The sequence below is a fragment of the Acipenser ruthenus genome, chromosome 5, assembly GCF_902713425.1.
Source record: "Acipenser ruthenus chromosome 5, fAciRut3.2 maternal haplotype, whole genome shotgun sequence".
NCBI lineage: Eukaryota > Metazoa > Chordata > Actinopteri > Acipenseriformes > Acipenseridae > Acipenser > Acipenser ruthenus.
In genome coordinates this window covers 56,133,872-56,156,383 of record NC_081193.1, presented here as the reverse complement: position 1 = coordinate 56,156,383, position 22,512 = coordinate 56,133,872, and the positions used below count along the sequence as shown (strand labels likewise).

The following is a 22,512-nucleotide window of genomic DNA, read 5'->3' as shown; positions in this document are numbered from 1 at the left end:
AGTTTCCTGTATCGTACCTCACCCCATATCCTTTTCAAGCAGTTCCCTACCAACACTTTCACTTACAACTAGTTCACTAGTTATAGCAAAATTGAGCAGCGGTATTAGGAGGGTTATATGAGGTTACATATGTGTTATGTTAGTTAAAAGGTACTTACAGTATGGGGTTAGTATTATTAGGGTAGTTTAATGTAAAGAAATGTGGGAAAATGTGCTTTGGTTCCACAGTATTATAAAGGGTTTTATACCTTTAGTCTTATTTCACCCTTGTTGCCATGACAATTTTCCTCAGCTGATCTATCATGTAGGAAGACATTAAGGAGACAGTAAGGTACAAAGGTGGCCACTCCGTCCGTTCAGGAACATGCTCTCCACATCCTTATCAACGGGATTGTCTCCACTGGATCTGAGAGGCAAATTCTACAGCGTGAAATGGACCCAGTACTGAACTTTACTGCTGTCTTAAGGACTGTTGTTTAAGAGGACACAAAGTATGGACATTTTAACATTTTTAAAAGGCTGTGTCTACTATAGAATGTGTTAAGAAAAGGAGGATTTGTTGATTGTAAATGTTTGGGACAACATTTATTTTATGGGGGAAGAATGTAGCCCCCTAAATTTAAATGTTACAGTTAATAGCAAAATAGTCATGGTAAACAGTAAGGCTGTGGAACAAAGTAAATGGAATGATCCAGTTCTGAGAAACCACCTATCTTTTTCCTGTTTGAGTCATGGTTTGATCCACCTGTGTCACAGGACTAGGGAGTTTTAGTGGAGCTGAGTTCAGGGGTCAAGAGTGAGTTATTAATTATACTTGTTCCGGCCAGTGTGTAACTCGTGTCTCCACACTCTGTTACAGAATAAAAACGAGTCATGTTTTAAACATCAATGCACTACCTTTTGTGAGTATAACACTAAGAAACAAATAATAATAATAATAATAATAATAATAATAATAATAATAATAATAATAATAGATGGACTGTTATGTGAGTGGGGTCCACTGCCTTGAGGCAGGATTACTGAGCTATGCTGAGCAAAGTAGACTGGACTTCATGGATTAAACCCCCTGCAGACCCTACAGCTGGAGCTTAGTCAGGGCAACAGCTTAATTGAAAAATGTGAATTAGGTGAAATTACTGCAAGGTGTACTCCTAAAGTATTTGGTCTGATATTGTGTCAATGGACAAATAAGTATATTTAGAGTAAAACGAGTATAACTTTTGTTAACCCTTTGTGGTCCGACATTGCTAGGGGTCACTGTCAGTCAACGTAGTGGTCCCTTAATAGGCTAGTGTAGTTTTTTTCACCATCAGTCATTTCATTCTGTTCTGACAGATCTCGTTGGCTGAAGCAGTGCTAGAATGCTCTCATTCATTAATAAAAGACTGTCACTCAAAAAGACAGACTGTGCACTTTAGCCCTTTCCGGTCCAATGTCGGACCCTGTCCGACATCATCAAAAAGACGTAAAAAACAGGTCTCTAGTCGTTTTTTCTCCGGAAAAAGCCGAGAAAACCATTCAATGGCCAAGTCAGACCGATAGGAGTCAAGAGAAGCCGAAAAAAAGGGGTGTATCTCATGAATACAGATAGCTCCGACATCACATAGATAACACAGACATAAACAAACAAGATAGCTGCTTCTGCATCCAACACTCAAAGAATATCACAGACATTTGCAGAGCCTTTTTTAGATGTTATAGTAATAAAATAATGACTTGGATCGCATTATAAAGGAGTTTGGTGATAAAACGAGTGATCAGGAGATGATTTATCAGTATGCACTACTATAAGAACATAAGAAAGTTTACAAACGAGGAGGCCATTCAGCCCATCTTGCTCGATTGGTTGTTGGTAGCTTATTGATCCCAGAATCTCATCAAGCAGCTTCTTGAAGGATCCCAGGGTGTCAGCTTCAACAACATTACTGGGGAGTTGGTTCCATACCCTCACAATTCTCTGTGTAAAAAAGTGCCTACTATGTGAGCTACAGTGCCTTGCGAAAGTATTCGGCCCCCTTGAACTTTGCGACCTTTTGCCACATTTCAGGCTTCAAACATAAAGATATGAAACTGTAATTTTTTGTGAAGAATCAACAACAAGTGGGACACAATCATGAAGTGGAACGAAATTTATTGGATATTTCAAACTTTTTTAACAAATAAAAAACTGAAAAATTGGGCGTGCAAAATTATTCAGCCCCTTTACTTTCAGTGCAGCAAACTCTCTCCAGAAGTTCAGTGAGGATCTCTGAATGATCCAATGTTGACCTAAATGACTAATGATGATAAATAGAATCCACCTGTGTGTAATCAAGTCTCCGTGTAAATGCACCTGCACTGTGATAGTCTCAGAGGTCCGTTTAAAGCGCAGAGAGCATCATGAAGAACAAGGAACACACCAGGCAGGTCCGAGATACTGTTGTGGAGAAGTTTAAAGCCGGATTTGGATACAAAAAGATTTCCCAAGCTTTAAACATCCCAAGGAGCACTGTGCAAGCGATAATATTGAAATGGAAGGAGTATCAGACCACTGCAAATCTACCAAGACCTGGCCGTCCCTCTAAACTTTCAGCTCATACAAGGAGAAGACTGATCAGAGATGCAGCCAAGAGGCCCATGATCACTCTGGATGAACTGCAGAGATCTACAGCTGAGGTGGGAGACTCTGTCCATAGGACAACAATCAGTCGTATACTGCACAAATCTGGCCTTTATGGAAGAGTGGCAAGAAGAAAGCCATTTCTTAAAGATATCCATAAAAAGTGTCATTTACAGTTTGCCACAAGCCACCTGGGAGACACACCAAACATGTGGAAGAAGGTGCTCTGGTCAGATGAAACCAAAATCGAACTTTTTGGCAACAATGCAAAATGTTATGTTTGGCGTAAAAGCAACACAGCTCATCACCCTGAACACACCATCCCCACTGTCAAACATGGTGGTGGCAGCATCATGGTTTGGGCCTGCTTTTCTTCAGCAGGGACAGGGAAGATGGTTAAAATTGATGGGAAGATGGATGGAGCCAAATACAGGACCATTCTGGAAGAAAACCTGATGGAGTCTGCAAAAGACCTGAGACTGGGACGGAGATTTGTCTTCCAACAAGACAATGATCCAAAACATAAAGCAAAATCTACAATGGAATGGTTCACAAATAAACATATCCAGGTGTTAGAATGGCCAAGTCAAAGTCCAGACCTGAATCCAATCGAGAATCTGTGGAAAGAACTGAAAACTGCTGTTTACAAATGCTCTCCATCCAACCTCACTGAGCTCGAGCTGTTTTGCAAGGAGGAATGGGCAAAAATTTCAGTCTCTCGATGTGCAAAACTGATAGAGACATACCCCAAGCGACTTACAGCTGTAATCGCAGCAAAAGGTGGCGCTACAAAGTATTAACTTAAGGGGGCTGAATAATTTTGCACGCCCAATTTTTCAGTTTTTTATTTGTTAAAAAAGTTTGAAATATCCAATAAATTTCGTTCCACTTCATGATTGTGTCCCACTTGTTGTTGATTCTTCACAAAAAATTACAGTTTCATATCTTTATGTTTGAAGCCTGAAATGTGGCAAAAGGTCGCAAAGTTCAAGGGGGCCGAATACTTTCGCAAGGCACTGTATGTGAAAAATACAGCGAACAAGGGTTGGGGCAGGGCTGGAGATGCAATACTGAGTGTCCTGTTGATATGCAGTGCATTTTAAACCTGTTTTACTGTGAAAAAAAATACTTTACAGCACGTCTAAAATAAACTGCGCGTGTGAAAATAAATTGTACCTGACGCGCATGACGCGCTGAGTAAATGGACACTAAGGGTTAAATTAGTCAACAACTCACAAATAACAGACTTAGAGGCCATTAATTTATTTATTGAAAACAAAGTCTTTAAATAAGTTTCATGTTTAATGTTTGTGAATAGAGCCAATGTTAAATAAGTGGTTGATGACCTTCAGCACAGGAAGTAAATAGATACCAAGAAGCAAAAGGACCAAAAGATTTTTATCACAATAAAAATTGAACCAGTGATAAGGTTGCCCTTGCTAGTGAGAAGATTTTAAAGCTTTGTTTGTTGCCTCTTTGGATAAACATAATTACCTGCATTGGCTTATGATAGAACATTTAAAAATAAAACACTGGCAAATGCTGTCATCTTTGCTAACTAATGTATTATACTTAGGCTAGTATTTTTTTAAGCTATGGCTACAGTATGTCCATCAGTAAAGCTGGCTTTAATTAGCAGTATTAACAGCATCAGGAACAGTAAATGGGCCTCTTTATTTATCCAAAACCCACTACAACTCTCCAGTCAACACTGCTAGCAGCCTGTCAGGGAATCTGACATCCCAAGGTTATTTCAGAAAACTAACAGCATTTGTAACCAAATTGTTGTCTCTGTATTAAATCAGCTGGCTCTAATCTTCCTCATGGTTTCCTGTGCAGAATGTGCTGACTTGAAGACCCCAGCACTGAACTGGCCTTCATTTTGCTGACTTTTTAACTTTGAAAGTAAATCTGGCAGCTCTAATTTCTCAGGACTGAAATTCTCTATATTGAAATTCTCTGTATAATTTTTTTTGTGAGATCCCAGTACATGAATACATATCTAGTTATAATTAGTTTAGACAGCCAAAAGAATATCAAATACAGGTGATAAAGTAAAATTGGACGGTTTGTTAGAAACCATAGCCAGATATGGTCTTGGATAGTTGAAAAGAAAAGAAAAAAAATGTGTATTGGGTGCAAATTAACCAAACTCTGTCTATCATAATTTATAATACACAATTCAACTATGGGATGTTTTATCCATTGAGTAATCAACATGATAAATGGAATGTGTTTTCAGTTTAATGTACATTCTAAATTCTCTTCGTGAAACAGAGTACAATGTATATGTACAGGGACACATTTATAATTTCAGAATGTCCAAATAGTTGAATGAAGGAGGTCCATAGGCTACAGTCCAAGAATGTGTGGATTATTTATCTATTTTCCTTGTCAGTTAGTTGAAATTGCCATTGGCAATAATAAGGAATTTTGCCACACATATTTACCAAAGAACTTATGACATTTGTTAAAACAAAACAGGAAAAAATACAAAATCTGATCAAACTGCAGCTAGCACCCAATGCCTCAGTTTCTCTGACAAGAAATGTATTGTTTCAAGTGTGCCTCAGGAAAAGAGAAAATACAGCGTTTGACAACGACACAATAAAACTATTGTAGGGGCCTAGATATTTCTTTTTTGTATGTCATTTCAACAAAACATATACTGTATTTATTAAACCACTGAGTGAAGAATTAATATAAATAAATAAAACCGCAATTTTAAAGTGGATATAAAACACCTCCAACACCAACAACAACAACAAGAAGTTGCAGGCAACTTTAAGGCTTCCAGGCATTTACAGCAGAACAAGATATGGTAAGAAATGCATCCATTTCAAACACCGACAACATAATCCACCAGCCGCTATTGCTGTTACGAAAATGCAGCCGTGGTAATAAATAAAACAAAAACATCAAAGTATGATTATTGTGATTAGCCTACTATTTATGTTTACCAGAGCATTTATACTTCTAAATAAAATCAGAAAACACTGTGCTGCACTGATACGGCAAGTTGGAAACAGCAAAAATCATCACCAGCGCAGACCGCTCTCCATAGGCACAATCGGCAGTGCCTGCTTGACCTATATTAATTATAAAAGCCAGTTAATCGAAATCGCTCATGTGTACAGGTGGAAAATGTGGACGTGAAATGTGTATGTTTTCATCTGCGGTTCACGTTGAGCTGCTAAACAGCAAATAAATAATTATACACAGTGTTTTAGAGAATATATAATACTGTTAAAAAATCATTTTCTTTTACTTTCATTTTTATTTGTGAATTTGTGAGACATCCTGCGTACCACCTATGACCCTATAAACCCTACCCCCGGTTGAAAACCCCTGTTTTAAATGGTTTACACCCGTGGCTTCGTTGCAACAGATTCAGGATTTGTGATTGTTGTTTTACCACTGTTCAGTCGTAAAAATAATTTTATTCCGATTTTTAAACAAATTGTATTCGTATGACATGTAAAGCACATGTATTATACATTTTATTGTTTCAATTGTCTTCTGGTTTAAAAATCTGGTGCAGTTTACAGTTTGTGTCTTTGTGTCTTTGTATACTGTACTGTGTGTATGTGTAAAATAATATCAGCCTTTCCAGTGTAATTACTGTGGTTTAAGTTACACCAGTTAGTGAAACTGATCTGCTAGACACCAGGAAAAAATGGCTGCTTCAAGAAATATTTCTTTCCAAGACTGTACTCATGTTTCCATGGCAAAATCTGTCCCTAGTGGTGGGAATGTCATTTCAAGGTGAAAAATGGGCAAAACTGGCATGTCACCCATATTGATTGGCTCATGGCAGGCATGTTTATTCATGTAGGAACTTTTCCTGAATAAAAGTTTTAGAGAACACTACAAACATAACGTATACCGAAGATTCACATCAATTACGCAAAATCCAACATAGCTGCCACACCATGTGACGGATCCATTTTTCCTTAAGTAGAATCAATCGGGGACATGAGCGCACTATGTACAAACATTTTCACAGCTGTACTATTTACCATTCATGAGAAGACTTTTGAATATTGTCCAAACTTTTCATTAAATCCAAGATGGCTGCCACACCATGTGACCAAAGGCTGCCATATTGACCATGACACAACAACTCATAGTCCTCTGCATCCGTGTCAAATTTTGTGCATTTTGGTGCAGCCGATAAGAAGTTATAGGCAGTTTTATAGCCAGTTGCGTATGTTGATGATGTCATGCAGCATGGACGCCATGATTTTCACAGTAGCAACTTCCCTTGAACAAGCATAACAGATGACCATACTGAGATGTTTTATTATTCCAATTTTTGTTTCAATCGGATAAGCGGTTTCAGAGAAGAAGATGTTTGAATTTTGATGATTTTATATTTTTATGGTAATTTTATGACATTAATCAATGTGGTTGCCAAACCACAGAACCAATCAGCTTCATATTAACAATAGTTAATCATGGACTAACCCTCAACATGTATAACAATTTTCAGAACTCTGCAGTAAGCGGTTTCAGATACATAGGCGTTTTAACAACTTCCGCAAAATCCAATATGGCTGCCGAACCATGTGACTTGTGCAAATTTGCTGAATATCACCGACTATCCCGCATAGGCATCTACGAGTGTGCCGATTTTCGTGAGTTTTTTAGCATGTTTTGGCAGAAAAATAATAATAATAATAATAATAATAATAATAATAATCCTAACAAAAACAATAGGCTTCCCCAGCCTACGGCTTGGAAGCCTAATAATAGTAATAACTAGAGTTGCTAGCAACTATAAAGGCTCCCAAGCAGTTATCGTGAAATTTAAGCGCATTGGTTATTATAGATGAAACGTTATCATCACAACTGTGCTAACTGTGTACATTTTGGCACAAATATGAGAATACTTTTGAAAATACCACTAAATTGTCATTAACCCTTTGCGGTCCTATGTCGGACCTGGTCCGAGATTGCAATTATTCCTATCCGGTCCATTGTCGGACCCTGTCCGACATCATCAAAAAAATGCAAAAAACGGGTTTCTAGTCGTTGTTTCTCCGGAAAAAGCTGAGAAAACCATTCAATGGCAGAGTGGGAGCGACAGGAGCCGAGACAAGCCAATAAAAACAAAAAAAATAAAAGGCGTATCTCATGAATAGTCATACCTGCCCCTGGCATCCCATATGGGCGGTCATAAGGAAACAAGCTGGCTGATACTGTATCAGTGCACAGAGACTATCACGGACATTTGCAGAGCTTTTTTGAGATGTTATAGTAATAAAATAATGACTTGGATTGCATTATTGAGGAGTTTGGTGATAAAACGAGTGATCAGGAGATGATCGATCGGTATGTACGACTATTATTATTATTATTATTATTATTATTATTATTATTATTATTATTATTATTATTATTATTTATTTCTTAGCATATGTGAAAGCGATAGCGAACGAAAGGGTGGGGAGGGGCTGGAGATGCCTAGTGAGTGCTTTGTTAATATGTAGGGCCTTTTAAACCCGTTTGACTGTGGAAAAAAAATACTTTTAAACAGTGCGTCTGAAATTAGCTGCGCGTGTGAAAATAAATTGGACCTGACGCGCACTTAATAAATGGACTGCAAAGGGTTAAAAACAACTTAAGGTGGAACTGTGACAATGGCAGCAGATAGTGTAGCAATGGCCTATAAAAAACATATGTTCAATCAAGGTTGACTGAACATACTTTGCCCGCTACGCTGGATTGGTGCCAAATATTCAACAATCTTCTTGTATTAAACCGCAATGTCAATCGACACCTAAATTGGCACGCATGTTCATGACCAGGTCCTTTCTATCGTTTGTAAAATCCACGCTTTTTCATTAACAAACATGTTTGAAAATTCCCCGAAATTGTCATTAAATGTAAGATGGCTGCCACACCATGTGACCAAAGGCCGCCATATTGACCACGGCACAACATCCCATAGTCCTCTACATCCATGTCAAATTCCGTGCATTTTGGTGCAGCCGATCAGAAGTTATAGGCAGTTTTATAGCCAGGTGTGTATGTTGATGATGTCATACATCACCGTTTGAACTTAAGGAGAGGTTAGAGGTCACGGGCAATGACATTTTTCATAGAGCACATATGACTTCATATACGTGTTCCATTATAACTTTGACCCTGTCGGCACGCCCTAGGAGTTAAAATTTCAACGTAAATTCCAATATGGCCGCCGCGCCGTGTGAGCAATCGGTTTCAATCTTCAGCAGTTATTACTTTCCAACGGTCTGTACAATTGTGTTGACACTGAAGAGCATAAGTGCAACAATATTCTTGTTATGGGTTGCAAAAGTTTTTTTACAATTATCAATATGGCCGCCAAACCATGTGACCAAAATGTGTCATTTTCATATCACCAGTACTTTACGTGAGTATCTATGGTCATATAACGTTTCATGACTTAGTGTATTGCACCTTGGATTTATGCACTGATGTATGAAAATAGAGCCGTCGTGAAACGGTTATTTGCACGCAGCGGACATGTTTTTTAGCGAAAAAGCGTGGATTTTCCAAACGGTAGAGGACCTGGTCATGAACATGCGTGCCAATTTAGGTGTCAATTGACTTTGCAGTTTAAGACAAGAAGATTGTTGAATATTTGGCGCCAATCCAGCGTAGCGGGCAAAGTAATTGTTCAATTGACCTCGATTGAACATATGTTTTTTATAGGCCATTGCTGCACTATGTGCTGCCACTGTCATAGTTGCACCTTAAATTGTTTTTAAAGGCAAGAGTTTTGAAAAATTCCCAAAGTTTCTACAAAATACAATATGGTGGTCGAACCATGTGACTTTTTCATTCGGGGATGCCAGTCTGGTTGTCCAGCCATAGGCATCTACTTACATATGCGTTTTTATAACTCTGCGATGATGTTTGGGAAGAAAAATAAAAATAATAATAATAATAATAATAATAATAATAATAATAATAATAATAATAATAATAATAATAACAATAGGCTTCCCCAGCCTTTGGCTTGGAAGCCTAATAATAAGAACTAGATTTGCAAGCAAGTTTACGGCTTCCAAGCAGTTATCGTAAAATTTAAGCGCATTGGTTATTATAAATGAAGCGTTATCACAACTGTGCTAACTGTCAATTTTGGCACACATATTGGAATTATTGGTTAGTAGGCAATTTAAATGTTATTTGGATACACACAAAATTCTACATAGTATGTAGTCATATAGACTTTGAAAATAATGTATAAAAGAGGCTAACATTGTTCTAAATTCTAGGTCACTCTTTGTTTGAGTTTGTGTGCGTGTGTGCGTGTGTGTGTGAGCGTGTGTGAGCGTGTGGTGCCCTATTTTTAATTTTGCAATATAAAATAAAATCTACAGCATGTATTGGTTTTTGTATATTTTATTGCCACTATTATTTAATGTGCATTTTTTAAAGCAATAGAAAGTGATAATAGTGTAACGATCGGCTATCAGGGGTGCCTGGCAAATATACAATTCACCATATGTAATTGTCACCAAACCGCTACTGAGACATAACATGTGCACGATTCATGAGTAACACCACTCGAATCCTATGCCGAGGAATTATAAACAGGACAGAGTAGAGAAGAAGCTGGAACAGAACCCAGAGAGACAGTACAAATTGAGCATTTATTGTGCTCTGCAGGTAATAGACCTTTTGGAGAATTGGCTCAAATACAGAAGAAATTATTTCATAATAAATCACATCCACAGTTATATTATAGCACTCAATAGTTAACCATTTGGCCCAACAAACATTATATCCGGCTGAATCAAAAACATCATATTGCACACTTGATAAACTCATTATAGTTTGCAAATAAATAGTAATTATTGCACATCAATAGTTGCCCAGTTGCCCAGGCCATTTAGCCTATCTTGCTCATTTGGTTGTTAGTAGCTTATTGATCCCAGAATCTCATCAAGCAGCTTCTTGAAGGATCCTAGGGTGTCAGCTTCAACAACATTACTGGGGAGTTGGTTCCAGACCCTCACAATTCTCTGTGTAAAAAAGTGCCTCCTATTTTCTGTTCTGAATGTCCCTTTATCTAATCTCCATTTGTGACCCCTAGTCCTTGTTTCTTTTTTCAGGTCAAAGAAGACCCCTGGGTCGACATTGTCTATACATTTTAGGATTTTGAATGTTTGAATCAGATCGCCGCGTAGTCTTCTTTGTTCAAGACTGAATAGATTCAATTCTTTTAGCCTATCTGCATACGACATGCCTTTTAAACACGGAATAATTCTGGTTGCTCTTCTTTACAATCTTTCTAGAGCAACAATATCCTTTTTGTAACGAGGTGACCAGAATTGAACACAATATTCTAGGTGAGGTCTTACTAATGCATTGTAAAGTTTTAACATTACTTCTCTTGATTTAAATTCAACACTTCTCACAATATATCCGAGCATCTTGTTGGCCTTTTTTATAGCTTCCCCACATTGTCTAGATGAAGACATTTCTGAGTCAACATAAACTCCTCGGTCTTTTTCATAGTTCCTGTTTTCATAGTTGTCACACATATTGATTGGCTCACGGCGGTCATGTTTGTTGATGTAGGACATATTCCTGACTAAATGTTTCAGAGGACAGTACAAAGATAAAGTGTTTTACGCAAAATCCAAAATAGCTGCCATGCCAAATGACCGATCAATTTTTCCTTAAGTAGAATCAATCATGGACATGAGTGCACTATGTACAACATTTTTCACAGCTGTACTATATACCATTCATGAGAAGAAGACTTTTGAATATTGCCCAAAATTTTCATTAAATCCAAGACGGCTGCCACACCATGTGACCAAACCATGTGCACAACATCCCATAGTCCTCTACATCCGTGTCAAATTTTGTGCGTTTTGGTGCATCCGATAAGAAGTTATACGCAGTTTTATAGCCAGTTGCGTATGTTGATAATGTCATGCAGCGTGGACACCATGATTTTCACAGTAGCAACTTCCCTTGAACAAGCATAACAGACGGCCATACTGAGATGTTTTATTCCAATTTTAGTTTCAATTGGATAAGCGGTTTCAGAGAAGAAGATGTTTGAATTTTGATGATTTTATATTTTTATGGAAATTTTATGTCATTAATCAATGTGGTTACCAAACCACAGCACCAATCAGCTTCATATTAACAAAAGATGATCATGGACTATCCCTCAACATGTATAGCAATTTTCAGAACTCTGCAGTATGCGGTTTCCAATACATAGGCATTTTAATAAATTCTGCAATATCCAATATGGCTGCGGAACCATGTGACTTGCGCAAGTTTGGACACCTGACCTGTTATCTGCACATAGCTACCTACCTACACACCTGATTTCATAAGCCTGCGATGAGGTCTCGGAAGAAAGAATAATAATAATAATAATAATAATAATAATAATAATAATAATAATAATAATAATAATAACTAGAGTTGCAAGCAACTTTACAGCTTCCAAGCAGTTATCGTGAAATTTAAGCGCATTGGTTAGCGCACTATGTACAAAAGTTTTCACAGCTGTGTTATTTACCGTTCATGAGAAGAAGACTTTTGAAAATTGCTCAAAATTTTCATTAAATCCAAGATGGCTGCCACACCATGTGACCAAAGGCCGCCATATTGACCATGGCACAACATCTCATAGTCCTCTACATCCGTGTCAAATTTTGTGCGTTTTGGTGCAGCCGATAAAAGTTATAGGCAGTTTTATAGCCAGTTGCTTATGTTGATGATGTCATGCAGCGTGGACTCCATGATTTTCACAGTAGCAACTTCCCTTGAACAAGCGTAACAGAAGACCATACTGAGATGTTTTATTCCAATTTTTTTCCAATTACCTATGTGGTAACAATATCCTGGGAGATGGTCAGCATGGTTTTAGGAAAGGAAGATCGTGTCTAACTTACCTGCTTGACTTTTTTGAGGATGCAACATTGAAAATGGATAATTGCAAAGCATACGACATGGTTTATTTAGATTTCCAGAAAGCTTTTGACAAAGTCCCGCATAAAAGATTAATTCTCAAACTGAATGCAGTAGGGATTCAAGGAAATGCATACACATGGATTAGGGAGTGGTTAACATGTAGAAAACAGAAAGTACTGATTAGAGGAGAAACCTCAAAATGGAGTGAGGTAACCAGTGGTGTACCACAGGGATCAGTATTAGGTCCTCTGCTATTCCTAATCTACATTAATGACTTAGATTCTGGTATAGTAAGCAAACTCGTTAAATTTGCAGATGACACAAAAATAGGAGGAGTGGCAAACACTGTTGCAGCAGCAAAGGTCATTCAAAATGATCTAGACAGCATTCAGAACTGGGCAGACACATGGCAAATGAAATATAATAGAGAAAAATGTGCATTATGAATATCATATGGGAGATAATGAAATTGAAGAAGGGAACTATGAAAAAGACCTAGGAGTTTATGTTGACTCAGAAATGTCTTCATCTAGACAATTTGGGAAAGCTATAAAAAATGGCCAACAAGATGTTCTGATATATTGTGAGAAGTGCTGAATTTAAATCAAGGGAAGTAATGTTAAAACTTTACAATGCATTGGTAAGACCTCACCTAGAATATTGTGTTCAGTTCTGGTAACCTCATTACAAAAAGAATATTGCTGCTCTAGAAAGAGTGCAAAGAAGAGCAACCAGAATTATCCTGGGTTTAAAAGGCATGTCGTATGCAGTCAGGCTAAAATAATTGAATCTATTCAGTCTTGAACAAAGAAGACTACGCGGCGATCTGATTCAAATATTCAAAATCCTAAAAGATACAGACAATGTCGACCCAGGGGACTTCTTTGACCTGAAAAAAGAAACAAGGACCAGGGGTCCCAAATGGAGATTAGATAAAGGGGCATTCAGAACAGAAAATAGGAGGCACTTTTTTACACAGAGAATTGTGAGGGTATGGAACCAACTCCCCAGTAATGTTGTTGAAGCTGACACCCTGGAATCCTTCAAGAAGCTGCTTGATGAGATGCTGGGATAAATAAGCTACTAACAACCAAACGAGCAATATGGGCTGAATGGCCTCCTGTCGTTTGTAAACTTTCTTATGTTCTTATGTTCTTAATTATTCGTTTTTCTTAGCAGACGCCCTTATCCAGGGCGACTTACAATTGTTACAAGATATCACATTATACATTATTTCACATTATTTTTACATACAATTGCCCATTTATACAGTTGGGTTTTTACTGGAGCAATCTAGGTAAAGTACCTTGCTCAAGGGTACAACAGCAGTGTCCCCCACTGGGGATTGAACCCACAACCCTCCGGTCAAGAGTCCAGTGCCCTAACCACTACTCCACACTGCTTATAATAATAATAATAATAATAATAATAATAATAATAATAATAATAATAATAATAATAATAATAATAATAATAATAATAATAATAGGCTTCCCCAGTCTACGGCTTGGAAGCCTAATAATAATAATAATAATAATAATAATAATAATAATAATAATAAATACAGCAATATCAATAGGGTTCCCCAGCCTTTGGGCAGATACCAAAAATTCACAGGCGTTCTGCCTGGCTTTGCTAGATGGTGGGTTTCTTGTATGCTACCTAACCTAACAGCCGCCCCTCTCCCACATTCACAGTGCTTGTATTGGAATTTGGCTTTGGCTACTTAAAACCGGTAGGAATCAAAGAGAAAAAAAAGGTACACATACACATAAACTGGTATGATTTGAACAGCTGATATATTGCGACAGCACACAATAAGCGTATCTTTAAATATGTTTTACAGAAGTGCAGTTCTAAAGCAGTAAAACGAAAAGTTACTTGATCCAGTATTAGTAGTCCAGACTATTGTCGCATTTTTTAAGGTATCGACGAAAAATCAGGTTTACATTTTAGTCTTTATGCCTAACATGTACTTTAGTCTAAATATGAGAGATGCAGCAATCTAGTAGTGTATGTATAAAACACACACACACGATATATATATAGGCAAGTATTTGTAGACCTTTCTTTACGTACCTGTTGATTCGTGTTTTTTCAATACTGGTCTTTTATTTATGGTACTGTTCGAAATAAAGCATTAATTGAATACCTACACACTAGACTGATAACTCAATGTTGTCAAAATAGGGTTAATGTACAGTGTCTGGTGTGCCAGTAGCCAGTTTTTGCTGTTATATAAGACATGGACAAACTGTCCCGATTGAGGGATTCTATTGAATAACTGCGACAAATGTGGTTTGTTCTTACCTGTGTCTGCTGGAAGCCCTCAACACATTCGGCTGCTGGGGCTGTGTGGTCTGGAGCTGCCCCATATACAGGTTGTATCTCTGGGGGTATGATGCACTCCACACCGCTCCCAAAAGAACAAAAAATGAGAGAAGTAAATGTGGGACAAAGCCTGACATTCTTACAGCAAAAGCGAAATACGCCCTTCAAAAATGAGATCGATGTCCAATTAATAATAGTTCTGAAAAATCCCTGGATCAATTCCAGACTCTATCTGATTGTCTCGCCTCTCTTAAAAAATAAAAACTGCGACAAACAACAATTAAAAATCCATCCTGTGACACACCAATCAAACAGTAGGTAGAAAAGCTCGTTTGGGGGCGATTGGCGTCCAATGAGCGCTTTTCCCCACAAAGAATGGTTTCTAAAAAACCAAAAAAAAAAACAATCTAGTCTTTTTTTCTCTCCTTCACTCTGAAGTAAGAATATGATATTTTGATACTGTTTGATAGTCGTAGCAAATCTTCATAAGTCATCAAAAATGATCCCCTTTTTTCTTTTTTAAAACGCACTTTTTCAATGCTTGGCTGTGCTTTTCTTGAGATAATGGTATTTCCAGGTCAGAAGCTCACATTTAAATCCCTTTGCCTCCCCCTCTCCCTCCCGCTCCCCCCCTTTCCACCCTCCCCCCTCGACTTTTCGCCCTTTCAGAGTGACATATCCTTCTAAAAAAGTACACCCACTCTGATTTGCAACAGCACATACGAAAGACGAAACTATTATAAAAATGTATCAAACTGCAAACTGCAAACTGCAAAAAGGTGCTCCTAGGAAACTGAACTTTGACATACGAACACTTATGCAACACCGATTTTATATATATATATATATATATATATATATATATATATATATATATATATATATATATATAGTTGCAACAAAAAGAAATATCCTGAAGGCTGATTTTACTTTATTTTCTGTCAGAAAACAGTTTGAGGACATAAAGCGTTATCCGAAAGTGCAGCATCTGCCTTGACAGTATAGACACTCCCATTTTATATTCATTTGTAATATTCCATAGTTTCTTTCATTTTCTATTGGGCTTCCAGACTGAGTGTGCCTCAACATCTGCTTTTGGTTAAATGTTTGTGGAATTAACCGATTTGAGTCTGTTTTCCAAAAACACGAACCGTTTTTTCACTATTTTTTCTAATACACAATACTAGAGTTACTGAGAGATGTGACGTTGACTTTTCATAAACACAGTATTATTTTATGTTTAACAAAACCACCCATTTAACCTAAAACTTTGTATCAACACTCGCCAGTGTATAAACATCATACATATCACCCGTTGTAGAATTGTACAATTGGTAACACACGTTCTGCACGCCCTTATAACCGAATGTTTTCATAAGCAGCGAAAGTGTCATTTGCTGGTCTGAAAGAGCTGTTTTTTTTGTTTGTTTTTTTAACTTAGGAGATATTTTTACAGAACAGCCCTAGGGCCATGGGAGAAAGAAAAAATAGATATATCGTCTTTTTACAACCAGCTGGGCCATGGGAAAAGCCAGAGGAGGCGGAACTAGGAACTCTTGCTGACAGCATTGAGTCTTTTTTTTCTGAGCCCACTTTAATGACTAGACGTAGAATATATATATATATATATATATATATATATATATATATATATATATATATATATATATATATATATATGCTGTCTAATCCAGTCGTTCTCAAACTTTTTGGGCCGCGCCCCCCTTCTTCTTGTCTGTGGTACTTGACGCCCAACCCCCACCTAGCCCCCAACACACACACGTACATATGCTGATAAAAAAAAAAAAAATCCAACATGCCTGCGGCTTCTCTGTATGTCTCTGTTGTTTATAGTAAGTTGATAAACAACATACATTACCAGATGGCAGCGGACTACATACAAAAACATGCAAGCTTAAAAGGCACCAGTCATATGCACACCGCCATCTACAAACTTTGACATGCCTGGAGGTATTCAGCATAAAGATTTGTTTTAAGTTAATATATACCGTATAACGGGAAGTTCTGGCTGGTATTAAATTTGGCGGATTTGCTACGTTGGGGGATTTTTTTTCACAGCGCGTTCACAAAAAAGTCAGTTTTGTATTTATACGTTTAATTCCAAAAACATTTAAACAAATGTTAACTTGATTAAATATGTCTGTAAAACAGTATCGTTTACAGTAACTCGTTATAGCATCTACAATGTAACTGCGGCAACTTGGAGAACAACAAAGGCCTTCTACAGTGTTTATCGTTCTTCTATGGCCCTTAATTTTAAGAACCAGTAAACTTTTATGATAAGCATTTGCTGTCTCTCAGTTTTAAAACTGGTTCACAACATAACACAGTGGAACGATCACAGTACTACCATGAAGTAATTGTAGCTCAGTATTGCCACGTGTGAAATCTTTAACAATAAAGCCGAAATTGCTTTTATTTGCTTCGAAATCATTTCAAACTGGTTAATAGACTAACAAGCACTTGCAAAATCAGCAGTTTTATACGGTGCAAAACGTTTAACGTTTTGTTTTGTTTCTGGACTTTGCGATATAGTCGTATCTACAACGTATCGACAATAACAATCAACATTAGGTTACAGAGTTTCAACGTCTGACAAACAATTTTGGTTGTAACTGAATTAAACCACATAAAAAAAATAACAGTCCTAGTAGCAGTACCGCCTCTGGGGTTCTGACCGCATCTGCTGCTGGAAAAAAAACATTTGAACATTTCTAATGGTCTGTAGTGATCTCTAATGGCCTGTAGTGGTCTATTATGATCTGTGGTGGTCTCTTATGGTCTGTAGTGGCAATAGTTCATAGTGATTTATAATATGTTGTAATGGTGTTTTACAACGCAATTCAGATCAGAGAGCGAGAGAGCGAGAAATCTGCTTTCCACAATCTTTCAATTAACAAACTATGTGTTATTACTTTATATTAATTATCACGTTATGCAATAATGTAAGAATTGGCTTTCTGTGGTGGTGTACTTCTTTCTTTCAAATAGCATTTATCTATAATTGTTTGAGTGATATATTTTAATAGCAAATATATATCTTCCACACTATTACAGTTTTGTTACAGGATACATTAGTTTATCGCTAATGTAATCGCAGTTTTACATATAGACTGGCCCTGTTTTCATTTACGTCACAAATTGTGGCCCGCTATAATTTTCAGGTAACGTTCTAAATTCCGGGCCGCTCTGATAACGTCCCAATTTCTTAAATTTAGCATTTTCGAATTCAGCCCAGTTTTTGGGATATTCTGCTCATGACAGTCATGTATGCACAGTTTACCATAAACTGGATCGTGAATTCATTTAAGAGTAACCCTTAGTACATAAATCAAAGTTAATATATTTTTTACTCTCCCCAGAAAACATTCTTTTTTTATGAAGAAACAGAAATAAAATGTAAATGTTAAAAAAATGTATTTCTTATTACAATGAAGAAACTACATTGCACTGAAATAGATACATGAAAATTAATTAAATAAGTCGTTTTCCTTTATTAAAGGCTAATATTAAAACACATTTTTGAGAAGGAACATGGTATTCCAAAAAAAAAAAGGACATCTCATTTGCTTATGTAATGTCCATCAATACTGTAGCGTTTCGGGTTCTTGTTGGGACAGAAATTAGACTGTAACCGTGAGTAGATGAAGGCCATTTATTCAATAATCACAAAATAAATTCATAAAGGAAAAGGGGACTGGGAGTCGAAAGTGCAAATAAATGATTATAGTAGTTTTTCTTCTACCCTACCCTTCCCAGTCTTTTCCCTGCACCCCCTTATATGCCCTCACTTCCCCCCTCTTTTGCACCAAACCTGCACTCCAAGTCCCCTCCACACACATCCACACGCAACCCCTGCACGCACACACCACCATGCAACCACTGCACGCATACACTCACCATGTGTGTGTACATGCAACACCTGTACACACACACCACCATCCAACCCCTGCATGCATACACCAAAGCAGTAATTTATTAAAGGCTAATATTAAAGCACATTTTTGAGAAGGAACATGGTATTCCAAAAAAATGATATCTCATTTGCTTATGTAATGTCCATCAATATATAGTCATGCGCTTAAACCTTCTGGGTTTAAGAGACCAATGCCCTTCAACAGCTCTTAAAATAAACAAATCCCCTGGGCCGGATGAGATCCTCCCAATAGTACTCAAATAAATCAAATAAGTTATTTACAAACCGCTAACCAAGATCATGCAACAGTCTCTTGACACAGGGGTTATACAGAAAGACTGGAAAATTGTAAACGTAATACCGATCCACAAAAAGGGAGACAAAACCGAACCAGGTAACTACAGACCAATAAGCCTGACTTCTATTATATGTAAACGTATGGAAACTATAATAAGATCTAAAATGGAAAATTACCTATGTGGTAACAATATCCTGGGAGACAGCCAGCATGGTTTTAGGAAACGGAGATCGTGTCTAACTAACCTGCTTGATGTTTTTGAGGATGCAATATCGACAGTGGATAATTGCAAAGCATACAACATGGTTTATTTAGATTTCCAGAAAGCTTATGACAAAGTCCTAGATAAAAGATTAATTCTCAAACTGAACGCAGTAGGGATTCAAGGAAATGCATGCACATGGATTAGGGAGTGGTTAACATGTAGAAAACAGAAAGTACTGATTAGAGGAGAAACCTCAAAATGGAGCGATGTACCACAGGGATCAGTATTAGGTCCTCTGCTATTCCTAATCTAAATTAATGATTTAGATTCTGGTATAGTAAGCAAACTTGTTAAATTTGCAGATGACACAAAAATAGGAGGAGTGGCAAACACTGTTGCAGCAGCAAAGGTCATTCAAAATGATCTAGACAGCATTCAGAACTGGGCAGACACGTGGCAAATGACATTTAATAGAGAAAAGTGTAAAGTATTGCACGCAGGCAATAAAAATGTGCATTATAAATATCATATGGAAGATACTGAAATTGAAGCAGGGAACTATGAAAAAGACCTAGGACTTTATGTTGACTCAGAAACGTCTTCATCTAGACAATGTGGGGAAGCTATAAAAAAGGCCAACAAGATGCTCGGATATATTGTGAGAAGTGTTGAATTTAAATCAACTTTACAATGCATTAGGAAGAACTCACCTAGAATATTGTGTTCAGTTCTGGTCACCTCGTTACAAAAAGGATATTGCTGCCCTAGAAAGAATGTCGTATGCAGACAGGCTAAAAGAATTTAATCTATTCAGTCTTGAACAAAGAAGACTACGCGGCGATCTGATTCAAACATTCAAAATCCTAAAAGGTATAGACAATGTCAACCCAGGGGACTTCTTTGACCTGAAAAAAGAAACAAGGACCAGGGGTCATAAATGGAGATCAGATAAAGGGGCATTCAGAACAGAAAATAGGAGGCACTTTTTTACACAGAGAATTGTGAGGGTATGGAACCAACTCCCCAGTAATGTTGTTGAAGCTGACACCCGGGATCCTTCAAGAAGCTGCTTGATGAGATTCTGGGATCAATAAGCTACTAACAACCAAACGAGCAAGATGAGCTGAATGGCCTCCTCTCGTTTGTAAACTTTCTTATGTTCTTATGTTCTTAAATCTCATTAGGCTTCCAAGCCAAAGGCTGGGGAAGCCTATTGTTATTGCAGTTTATTATTATTATTATTATTATTATTATTATTATTATTATTATTATTATTATTATTATTATTATTATTTATTATTATTAGGCTTCCAAGCCGTAGTCTGGGGAAGCCTATTGTTTCTGTTAAGATTATTAGACTTCCAGGCCATAGGCTGGGGAAGCCTACTGTTTCATGACCAGGCCCTTTCTACCATTTGTAAAATACATGCTTTTTCATTAAAAAACATGGCCACGGCGCGCAAATAACCGTTTCACGACAGCTCTATTTTCATACATTCGTGCATAAATCCAAGGTGCAATACACTACAGTCATGAAACTTTATATGACCATAGAGACTCACATGAAGTACTGGTATATGAAAATGACACATTTTGGTCACATGGTTTGGCGGCCATATTGATAATTGTAAAAAAACCTTTGCAACCCATAACAAGAACACCATTGCACTTATGCTCTCCAATGTCAACACAATTGTACAGACCATTGTAAAGTAATAACTGCGGAAGATTGAAACAGATTGCTCACAAGGTGTGGCGGCCATATTGGAATTTACGTTGAAATTTTAACTCCTAGGGCGTGCCGACAGGGTCATAGTTATAATGGAACACGTATAGGAAGTCATATGTGCTCTATGAAAAAATGTCATTGCCCGTGACATCTGACCTCTCCTAAAGGTCAAACCTGATGCATGACATCATCAACATACGCAACTGGCTATTAAACTGCCTATAACTTCTTATCGGCTGCACCAAAATGCACAAAATTTGACACGGATGTAGAGGAATATGGGATGTTGTGCCATGGTCAATATGGCAACCTTTGGTCACATGGTGTGGCAGCCATCTTTGATTTAATGAAAATTTTGGGCAACCCATAACAAGAACACCATTGCACTTATGCTCTTCAATGTCAACACAATTGCACAGACATGGTCACATGGCGTGGCAGCCATCTTAGATTTAATGAGAATTTTGGGCAATTTTCAAGTCTTGTTCTCATGAACGGTAAAATAGCACAGCTGTGAAACATTTTGGACATAGTGCGCTCATGTCTACGATTGATTCTACTTAAGGAAAAATTGATCGGTCACATGGTGTGGCAGCTATGTTGGATTTTGCGTAAAACGCTTAAACAACAACTCCTCATGAGCCCTTTGGCCGATTGATGTGAATCTTGGTTATACGTTATCTTTGTACTGTCCTCTAAAAAAAATTAGTCAGGAAAAGTTCTACATCAACAAACATGACCAACATGAGCCAATCAATATGGGTGACATGCCAGCTTGCCCATATTTTACCCTGAAATGACACATTCCCACTGCTAGGGGCAGCTGTTAACATGGAAAACTCAGCAAGGTAAGAAAAAAAATTCCTAAAGCAGCCATTTTTCACTGGTGTTTAACAAGAACAGTTTTACTAACACATGTAACTTAAAAAACAGTAATTACAGTGGAAAGGATTATATTTAGACGTACACATAATACAGTATACAGACACATACTGTAAACTAAGAAAACATTTTTTTTAAGAACTGTTGCAGCTGCATCCACGCGAAAAAAAAACCTGCACTATGCTTTTTAAACTAACACAATCAAAAACAATTAAATGCATAAAACATCAGCTTTACAAGTCACATGAATATAGTTTGCTTAAAAATTGTTATATAATTATTTTTACGACTGAACTGTGGTCAAACATAGTCATAAATCTGTTGAAACGAAACCGTGTGTGTAATCCATTTAAAAGATGCATGTGAGAAGGTTGGGGGGGGGGGGGGGGCGACTTTGGGGCCGTATCTTTCATTTAAATATTTATATATTTATATATTTTTGGTAATCAAATGTATAGACAGAACACTTCACAATCGCTTGCTCTATAAAATAGCGTTGTAACTGTAAAGATTGCATAGTTATTCATGGAGAATCCCCACTATCATTTAATGTGCATTTTTAAAGCAATAGAAAGTGATAGTGTAACGGTTG

The 22,512-nt window shown here is 37.3% G+C and overlaps 1 protein-coding gene across 2 annotated transcripts in view; it reads right to left on the bottom strand.

The window, feature by feature from the left end:
• Positions 1 to 15,450, bottom strand: part of LOC117402287 (EMILIN-1-A-like) — an 86,328-nt gene extending 70,878 nt beyond the window's left edge. For both annotated transcript variants that reach the window (XM_059024752.1, XM_059024753.1), the window contains exon 1: positions 14,849 to 15,450. In XM_059024752.1, coding sequence (XP_058880735.1) covers positions 14,849 to 15,006 — 158 coding nt within the window. In that variant the 5' untranslated portion in view covers positions 15,007 to 15,450. The remainder of the gene's footprint in view (positions 1 to 14,848) is intronic.
• Between the last annotated feature and the right edge of the window lie 7,062 nt (positions 15,451 to 22,512).